At 41.5% G+C, this 10,111-nt stretch overlaps 1 protein-coding gene across 2 annotated transcripts in view; it reads left to right on the forward strand.

The window, feature by feature from the left end:
* The window catches only part of igdcc4 (immunoglobulin superfamily, DCC subclass, member 4), a 32,177-nt gene extending 24,219 nt beyond the window's left edge, over positions 1-7,958 (forward strand). For both annotated transcript variants that reach the window (XM_039773545.1, XM_039773546.1), the window contains 2 exons: positions 4,245-4,409; positions 4,975-7,958. In XM_039773545.1, coding sequence (XP_039629479.1) covers positions 4,245-4,409; positions 4,975-5,280 — 471 coding nt within the window. In that variant the 3' untranslated portion in view covers positions 5,281-7,958. The remainder of the gene's footprint in view (positions 1-4,244; positions 4,410-4,974) is intronic.
* The last annotated feature ends 2,153 nt before the right edge of the window (positions 7,959-10,111 follow it).

The following is a 10,111-nucleotide window of genomic DNA, read 5'->3' on the forward strand; positions in this document are numbered from 1 at the left end:
GTAGTAGTTGACAGAGGACAAGCACAAATCTGTTATAAAGTGGCGAGAGCAAAGAGTCAATTCATGAGGAAACAAGAATATGACTTTTGATGTTAAATACAGAATAAAGAAGAAGAAGATGTGTTTTTAATACTGTGAAATAAATGACAAAAGACAGGAAGTAGTGACAAAATGTCAAAGGGGATATTGTGATCAGTAGCAGTTGGGCCAAGTAATTATGGCAATAGTAAATGGGGTGAGGTCAACAAGTGGGTTCATGTTGTTGCTTTTGAAGGACCTACATACACCACCGATTTAAAGCAGCAGATCTATATGAAGTGCTGTCAGAAATGGATTTGTGCAGCTAAATTGTGAGGAAATGCAATAGTCTAGCTGACTGGAATAGAACTGTACTCATTTTAAGTTTACAAAGGAAATGGTGATTTAAGTTCATGTGTGAGCAATTAATGAAGGAGGCCGGGAACACGCTGTAGAAAAGAATTAGACCTAGCAACATTTGTTAAGATGCAGTTTGACTTCTTGCCTCAGAAACACTCAGCAATTGTGATATTGGGTAAAAGCAGGAACAGCATCTTGAACAATGGGTGGTGGGAGGTGATTGCTCTAAAAAGATTTTTTAACAGGGACATGAGAAGTAGCAGTACCAACACACAGATATTTAGGAAAGGATGAATGAAAACTGGCTGCAGTGATTTTGATTGCTTGACAATGCATAAATGGTGGCCAGATTGTAGATGAAGGCAGTAGATGTTGGTTTATCAGGGACTTGCTTTTAGCGTTGTGCTGTAATACCAATGGATGTAATGAGCAGAGAAGTATGTTCTCTTGTATTGACAGTCAAAAAGCAACACTGAATTGAAAGATAAATGCTGTACTTGATAAAGAACACTATACAAAAATAATTTGAATTGAATTGAACTGCACGATTGTATGGAAGCAAAATGCATGAACCTGAATGCCCGAAGAATAAAACTGATTCCTGGAAGGGAAAAGGGCAAGATGTCTCACTATGGAATATGTGTGTACATTAGCAAGTGATAAAAGTAGGGAGAGGGACTCTTATCAGGACATGGGCCACTGAAAAAGGTTACCAAAATTTCTAGTGGAGTGAGAGGTCATGTACAGTGTGGTTGGCACTTAATTTTAAATAAAGCGACCAATGGCATCCACTTTATTTCCTAAATCTTTTATTATAAAATCTGTGCCCATGGAGTGTCAGACCAGTAATATTGAAGGGGAGCCTATTTTGTGCTAGTTTATCTGATCAAACACTACATGCACATAGTGCCATTTGAAACACTTGCCGTTTTTTATGCACTCGTGCATTTTGAAAATAGTTGGCTGTGACTACTGTACACCAGGTAGAAAGTTTGACCAAGATCTTCTGTACATCTCACAGTCTGGGTCATATGTTAATTTTGTTGAAAGAACAAGCATTCCTTTTATTGATTTACTGTCGGCCAAATCAATTTCTAAAAACTAATGCTGAACCCATCCCTAGGCTAGTGTCACAGAGTGTGACCTTTTCTTCTAGTATGGCAGGAGGGATTGTGAGGTCATTGTCAGAGTAATCTTTATTGTCTCATGATGCAAAATCCATTTGGTCATATTCATTAAAAGTCAGTCTATCAGTATCTGTTTTGTTCAGTTCAGAATCTCATTACAAGTAAAGTGCAAACTCCATCGGACAACAGGAAAGGGAAAAACCTCGACATAAAGAGTATAAATGGGAACTTTGATAACATAGCTGGAATTGTTCTGAGGAAAGGTTGTATGTTGAATATGGATGGAGTTGTAGACTTGCAGTGTCAGAAATATGAGGTGTGCACGGAAGAAGGTCCATCAGTTCTCTGCCCTTCTGAGTTCCCAAAGAGCCTCACTGCTACTGAAGAAAAAGAAATGCCAGTTTGGCTCCGGTTGATACAAAAGTGGAAGTTTTGAGTTGTTCTTGTTAACTTTACAAAAGGAGGATGGTGTGAATGTGACAAAATAGATGCTGCAAGCCTGTGAAAATAGGCACAGTTGGTTTTTGAGGTTCCTCTATTCACCACTGCCCATGACCACTTCTTCATTGATATACTTATGGTATAAGGAGAAACCTACTGGAGTCATACTTTAGTGTCATCAGTTATAGCTTTTAAAGGGGTAGTACAAGGTGACCCAAAATGAAGTACCACATTTGTCAAGGACATTGTTTGAGGTAGAGGCAGCCGAGTGGGTTTGTGTGGGGGTCCTTTGATATGCAATCCCTTATAGTTTTCAGTCGGCAACATGCCTTGGTCTGGTACACACCACGTTTTCGCCATTGAAGCATTCTTCAAAAACAATGAATCCACCATCACTACACAATGAGCCTTCTGAACGCACTTCAGCATTCCTCCTAATGATGACATCCCAAATTGAAAAAACAATTCTTCAGTGGTTGGCTAAATTTAGACAGACCAGTACAATACTGAACAGAAATTCTCCAGGCTGTCCTCGGACTGTATGAACGCCTGAAAACATCCAAGCTGTAAGGACATCAATTTTACAATCTCCTAGACGTTCAGTGCTCAAACCTGCTTCTGCCGTAGGCATTTTCAACACGCCTTTGAGGAGGATTTTGCATGAGGACCTTCATTTCCAACCATATAAAATGATGGTAGTGCAGGAACTCGCTGAGAAAGACTGGTAGAGCTGTAGAGAGTTGTGCGCGAACATTCTGAAAACCGTTCATCAAGATAGCATCGTCATGTGTACCGACGAGGCACATTTCCATTTGAGTGATTGTGTAAATAAGCAAAACTTTCACTATTGGGCTGAAACCAATCCCCGTGAACTTTATCAAAGACCCCTGCACAGTGATGGTGTTAACAATTTGATATGCTGTTGCAGAATTCGGCATTGTAGTCCCTTAACTTTTTTGAGGAGGGGGCAGCAACAGTCACTGTCACTTCAGAATGTTACATTGAAATGCTACAGAACTTTTTATGGCCCCAACTGGAACAAATGGATGTGTTGGATGCCCTGTTTCAACAGGATGGAGCCACAGCTCATAAGGCGCGGAGATCCATGCAAGTTTTGCGGGAGATGTTTCTGGAGAAGCTGATCTCCCTGTTCGCCGATGTCGGGTGGTCTTCACATTCGCCTGATCTTGCTCCGTGAGATTTCTTCCTGTAGGGCTATCTCAGGTCGAAGGTATACACGCTTCAACCTCAAAACCTTGAAGCCCTCAAGGACACTATTCATCACGAAATAGCCACTATTCCCCTTGAAATGGCCAAACGATTCATGCAAGCGTTTGGAAATCGTCTCGAAGAGTGTATTGCTAATGATGGCCATCACCTTAAAGATCTCATTTTTAAAACACAGTGAACAAAATCTATTTTGTATACCCTTTCTTGTGTCATAATGAAATTTATTTTATCTTGTAGCATTTTTGTAGAGTAAATGTTCAAAATGTGGTACTTCTTTTTGGCTCACCCTGTATGGGTTATAGTGGATGCCCATTGATTTTAAAATCTGTAATTATCTCTGAAGATTTACAAAAAACTGATAAGGCAGGAATGTATGTCTAGCTTTCAAGAGATTCCACTGTTTCTTGTCAAGGCAGTTAGAAGTGACATTTGGAGAGCATGTTGGGCTAGAAATATCTGCAGAAGTTACAATGGTGGTACACGTTGAGAACGCCCACTTGCAGTGTACATGCAATGCACAGTTTGGGAGTAGGACATATGTAATTTAAGAGAGTAGCAACCCTGTTTATGCTTTAAAAGAGTCCTTGTTGAAAAGTGGAGATACAAATTACTAATTTAGGATATCGCTCTGAGTAAAGTTATAAAAGGAATTAGTACGTTGGATCGAGAAAGTTACTTTAAAATGAGTTCAACAGGAACACAGAGACACAGAGACACAGATCGAAACTTGTTAAGGGTAAATTAAAAGTTTTTCTTTGCACGAAGAACCATAGACACATGGAATAAATTACCAAGTAGTGTGTTAGACGGTAGATCTTTAGGGACCTTACAAACTAAATTTGATGTTATCTTTAAGAAATTAAATGGATAGGATTGGCATGCTTTTTTGAGCTGGATGTCTTGTTCTCATCAAAATTATCTAATGTTCTAAAATGTTCATAGGACAGCTGGAGGATTGTTTCGTTGTGTAATAATAATTGAGGCTGATTTATCTTTTGGGTTATGCCCAGTGTTGAGAAGTCTGCCACACACTGCCTTGGCTTATAGTCCAGTGTATTTTGTCCCCAGCCTGCATGGAATGGCTCAGTGAGTCGCAACTGGACAAGCCACATCACAAGCTGCAGTGATCTGGATTGGAGAGAATGTACGTCTGTAAAGAATGGCTGCCTAACAATTCCCAGGGGTCTCACTGAGGACAGGCAGGCTGCGACACATTCAGCTGCCATCAGAACGGTATGTAAGAGTTAACTCCGCTTCCCACGGTACTGTGCTTACAGAGGATGGGGGTTGGGGATGGTGTGTTGCCTTTTGTCCATGCAGATTGGCCTTTGAACAGGAGGTGCAGTGCAGCGGCCTTTCCTGTCTGTCTTATGTCCCTATGATTTGGTGTCACTTGCAGCTCTCTCCGCTGAGGGATTCCAAACTGTCCTCTCACTTGGGTCTTATTGCACAATCGGCTAGGCCCTGACAACAGTTATCCATGTGTAGGTCTTTTCATTTAGTGGGATCCCTGTAAGGCCAAGAGTGCACAGTGCAGTAGGCAGCCTCTGATCCTGCCATCATAGATTCCTCAGTTAATCATTATCTGTCCTCGAAAACAGCAAAAAGGACTTTGGAACAGGCCTACTGCATGACCTCATTCTTTTAGATGCCCACCATTGCGTCAGTGCTAAAGTGTCAGGGAGACAGGGGCAGTCAGAGCCCAGAGTCTTATCTCTCCTACCAACTACAGGTTTCTTGGTGTCTCTTTCAGTACTATCATTGACCTGTTAACCCCCCCATTATCTCTCTCCATCAGCATGAAGACAAACCTGCTGCTCCTCATCAAGTGGAGGCCTCCGTCATTGTCCATTCAGAACATTTGAACAGAACAGTTAAAAGCGAGACGGATAGAAAGGCTGATTTCCAGGAAGTGCCCTCATCTGTTTTCTTGCACACATTTAGTGAGGAGACGGCCACCTGCCCTCACAGTCTGAAGAACGGTTTTCGCAACAATGAAGTGCTTGAGCGCCTCCTACAGGCTTTGGACTCGGACTCTACAGTGGCACGGAGAGCAGCAGAGCCCTCTGGTGCCTTTGACTCTACCTCAGTATGTGATAACTAACAAAGTCCTTGCCTATGGCAAGCAGTAGCTCCACACTTATGAGAAAGATGGTCTGAGCCTGGCCAGTGGGGTTCCTCCCAGCTCTGGGACTCTTGTCTATTTTTGGTTTGCCATAGTATTGGCCCTGGAAGTGTCTTTTCTCAGATCTACCCATCCCCAACCCCTATGCTTTGAAACAGTGGGTCAATGTTTATTTTCTATAGTACTCTTCAGAATGATCACTGTCCCAAGGCTACAATGTCCCATCAACCAAGTGGTGCTTTTTACCCCTCAGTTGCTGCTGGTCAGGGTTGTGCTTAGAGACAGGGTTAAACATGACTGACCGTTTGTCAGCCTTACATCATGGCAGGGACTGGGGGATGAGCTTGTTCACATTGGGCAATCCATCCTCATTCCCTGTATGAGTCCTGATGATCAAAAACAGTCTCTCCACACAGCAGTCACTTATCAGTTCAACAATCAGAGACTCCATTAAAGATATGGGGGGCTGGGTGTCAACTTAGATTGTTAAACCAAGGGTTTAGGCCATATGTATGGCTTTATGTGCATTTTATCCATAATCTTTTCAGTGAATCACAAGTAGCATGTCATCTCAGGGTACCTGCTGCAATGATACAATAACAAGGGTGATCCAGCAGTAGGATTGTAACTCCATTTTTATTTACCCACTGTTACATACACCTCACTGCCTCTTATCCTTCATGTCTATTTCCACTATTCACATTTACCTTATGGATCTTGTGATAAGGCAATAGTGTGGTCTCTCACCTCTCGGACGCAACTACCCAAGAACATAAGAAGTGTGACAGATGAGAATCTATTTGGTCAGTCGACCTCTTTTGTATAGCTAATAGCTCAACTGTCCCAATATCTCATCGAGATACTTTTTAAAAGTTGCCAAGGCTTCTGCTTCAACCACATGGCTCGGTAGTTTATTATTAGTCTCTTTTCATAAAAATGTACTCCCTTGCATTGGTTCTAATTGCACTTTCACTTATGTAGTTTCCATTTGCATCCACGACTACGAGATTCACTGTTTTAGCTGGAAGAATTCTGATGGATACACTTTATCAAGGCCTTTGAGAATATTGAAGACCAGAATTCAAATCGCATGCGGCTTCCTCTGTCTGTTTGAGACTACGCAAGTTTAACTCTCCAGGCCTCACATGGTAGGCTGTGTCCTTTACGTCCTTTACTGCTGGGGGGCACTCGTTTGCTGTCCTCTGTTCAGTTCCTTTTTATAGGGTGGTGACCAAAGGCAAGCTTGTTATGTTTGAGCAGAAATCATTAAGAGGAGTCATCTTTAGATCATCAGTGATGATTTTTTTTTTTCTTTAATCATAAGAATTGCACTGTGGCTGCAGGCTGGCACAGTGTAGAAGTACATGCTAACGGCTATCCATGCCCAGATCCACTGTTGTAGCAGTTGGCATATTGAAGAATGGGTAACGGTTTGCTGGTTATTCATCCCTTATTTCTATTTAGCATCATCTTAAGAAACAGATGGACTTTTAAGTGACAAATATGCAATAACTCCAGTCCATGTTTCAGTACTGGAATGGATTGGAGACCTCTTAAAAGCAAGTTGTCTGGATGATATATTGAAGCAAAATGTGCCAAGTGCCAAATCACTGCTGCTTTTTAGGAGAAAACTTTCAAACCAGTTCCCCAAAAAGACCACTAATGGCCATTAATGGAATGAATGTTAGGTAGGACCCCTCACTCTTCCTGTCTATGCACAGTTCTGTATTATACAATTGCATACTGAAGCCTACGTCACATTCCACGACTTCTAATCTGAGGGGATATCAGACTTGATGATGCACTTGTGGATCTCGTTGCCTGAGGTTGTCAGATAGCATGAGCAGAAGTCATTGGGGATGTCAAATTAGATGACAGTGTAAGGACTTCCAACACAGTTTCACGTTTACAAAGTATCGCGAGCGTGTGGCTTTTTCTGGCAGCCAAAAAAGTGCTGCTCATTGGAGATGGTGCCCATGTGGAGGCTTAAGAGGAACTGTGAGTTAAACCACAACCTCAGCTTTTTTCTTTTCCATTCTATTTTGGCACATAAAACACGAGACACTGGACAGACAGCTTCCTCTTCATTTTGCAAGATCCAAAACATCTACTGTTACCATACAAGTATGCATTGTACATCTGGGAGAGTGTTCATTGGTTGTGTGGTGTGATGTGGCCTTACAGGAGTGAAGGGTAGCTAACGGTGCCCATGCAGTCTTGCATCCCACGTACCAAGTCAGAGGTGACAAGTAAGTGAATCCTGAGATCTGCATTTCAGTATTAGCCTGCCATATTGAGGATGTGAATGCAATGCCAATCCCCACCCAGACTTTTTTTTTTTTTTTAATATAAATGAGAAGCTACTGCTCCCCCCACAACCCCGATTAGGCCCATAAGTGAATCCTGAGTTCTACACTTCAGCTTTAGGCTGACATATTGAAACAATGGATGAAGGGAGACAGTATACACCCCATGTTAGGCTAATATGACTACGTTTCAGTATTATGTTTGGCTCATTAAAGGAGCAGATACAGAGTAGAAGCCCACCCCCATCTGCAAATTTGTATTTCCAGAAAGAAAAACGTCCTGGAGCTTTCAGAGATACAATTACTTGTCATATTTTTGTACTGTAGGTATTATTAAATTCTGTATCCTGCGGCAGTGTGTCCAGTTCTAGTACTTTAAACATTGTGTTTCCACTTGGACCTGAAGCCTTTGCAGCCTGAGGCTGTTTGCTCACAGAGGGGGCTGCAGGGTCTTTGATTTCTGTGCCGCCTTGTTGTGTACTTAAGCCCTGGCAAGGATGCACGAGGGACTTGCTGCTTCCTGTCTGGACTTTACGGGCACATTGTTAAAAGTTGAGTTTCCAACAAAAACAGCCCACTCTAAAAAGGGCTCCAAGTTGTGGACAGTGGGGTTGCTTCCCAAAAGGACACGCAGATGACCAGCTGGGAGATTATGTGCACAGCAGAAGAAAATGAATAAATGTAAATAAATATGCAAATTTGTGAAGATTTATGGAGGGGAGTGCTTGGGTCATCCCCTGTTGGGAGAAGGGGGCTGGGTGGGTGTGGGGCCAGCTGCTGTGCGGCACAGTCATTAACCGCCCTGTCTCCATCCCCCACTTTCCCCTCATCAAGGAGCCTCTCCTGCTCATCTGAGATCACAGACTGGTTTCTCAAAAAAGCATCGTGTTATAAGATGGCAGTGGCACTCCAGGGGTCCTGTGATAAGGCGGCATGCTTGACGCAAGTGTGTCTTCTTTAATGGGGGCAAAGAAGAAAGTGTGCCAAGTCTTTTACAGTATTGAATGATTACAGACCCTGGAAGTGGTACTCCCCACAGCATCCGAGTGGTCTGCACTGGTGTTGTATGTTTGTATGTGTAACAGTAACTGAAATCTAGGCCATTACAATAATGGATGTTTTTAACAAAAATGTCTGGTTTTAAAATCTAACAAAGATGCTTAAAATGAACAGAGTTAGATATTTATTTGTATTTTGCTTTGGTGCCAGGATATGACAAATGTCTTCCGATTTTTCAGGAACAAAAAACAGAACTTTTGAGGTGAGGTAGCTCTCACTAATCATGGCGCCGGGGAGTGGCAATGTGTCACTTGTTGATTAGCAACTGCAAGTAAAAAGTCCCTTTACTCTGTACATATGACAATAGTGACCCTGTAATGAGTGTGAATGATCTCGTACATTCTGGCTGAATCTCCATGAGATTACAGAACTCCAAAATACAGGATTTTTGTGACTCTTGCATTTGTGTCAAGGTTATATTTGATCCTACAAATCTCAGATTCATAATTAAGATGCAGGTCATATCATGCCTATGATCACATTGCATTTGTGTTCACCAAAGTGCTGTAAATGTGAGATGTTCAACCACTATGTTGAAGTACAAACGTATATAGTGCCTTCAGATTCTGACACCTTCACTTTTTACACATTTTATTATGTTGCATCCTTATTTTAAAACCCATTTAAATGGTTTTGTTTTCCCTCATCATACAACCCTCAATTACTACCAGAATGACAAATTGAAAACAGAATTTTTGGATTTTATGCAGATTTTTTAAAAACTAACTGTGCTATCCATCTGGGTTGAAATCTAAGTAATTGGACCTCAGTATTAATGTTTGTAGAACCCCATCTATTGGAATATATTTTGTAATGCATATAGTAATAAAATACATTGCATTGATCATTTCAACAGAAGGTGCGTCACAACCATCTGTAGTAATAAAATGCATTGCTGCACATGTCGGTGATGCTCCAACTGTTGGAATGACAAATGCAATGCATATATCTCTCTAATATGCCATTTTGTGTGGGATTCGTAAAAGCAGTGTTAAAGTTGGTTATTTGCCATTTGTTGGAATGTCAAATGCAGTACATTTTATCACTACAAATGTTGGCAATGCACCATATCTTGGAATGACAGAAACACAGCAATCAAATACACACACACGCTTATCCTTTTATTAAGGTGGATAAAAAAACTTGACATTTCACATTGTGACAAGTTTTTAAACTTGAAGTTTGGCTCAGGTGCATCCCATTCTATTGATCGTCAGTGAGATGTTTCTGCATCTTGTTTACATTCCACCTGTGGTCAATTCAATTGACTGGACATGATTCGGAAAGGCACACACGTGTCTGTGTAAAGTCCCATAGTTAAAAAAAAAAGTCATGACGTTGAAGGAATTGCCTGCATATCTGAGACAGGATTGTGTAGAGGAACATATCTGGGGAAGGATACAGAAAAAAAATGTCTCCCGTATCGGAGGTTCTCAAGAGCGCAG

The sequence above is a fragment of the Polypterus senegalus genome, chromosome 12, assembly GCF_016835505.1.
Source record: "Polypterus senegalus isolate Bchr_013 chromosome 12, ASM1683550v1, whole genome shotgun sequence".
NCBI classification, from domain to species: domain Eukaryota; kingdom Metazoa; phylum Chordata; class Cladistia; order Polypteriformes; family Polypteridae; genus Polypterus; species Polypterus senegalus.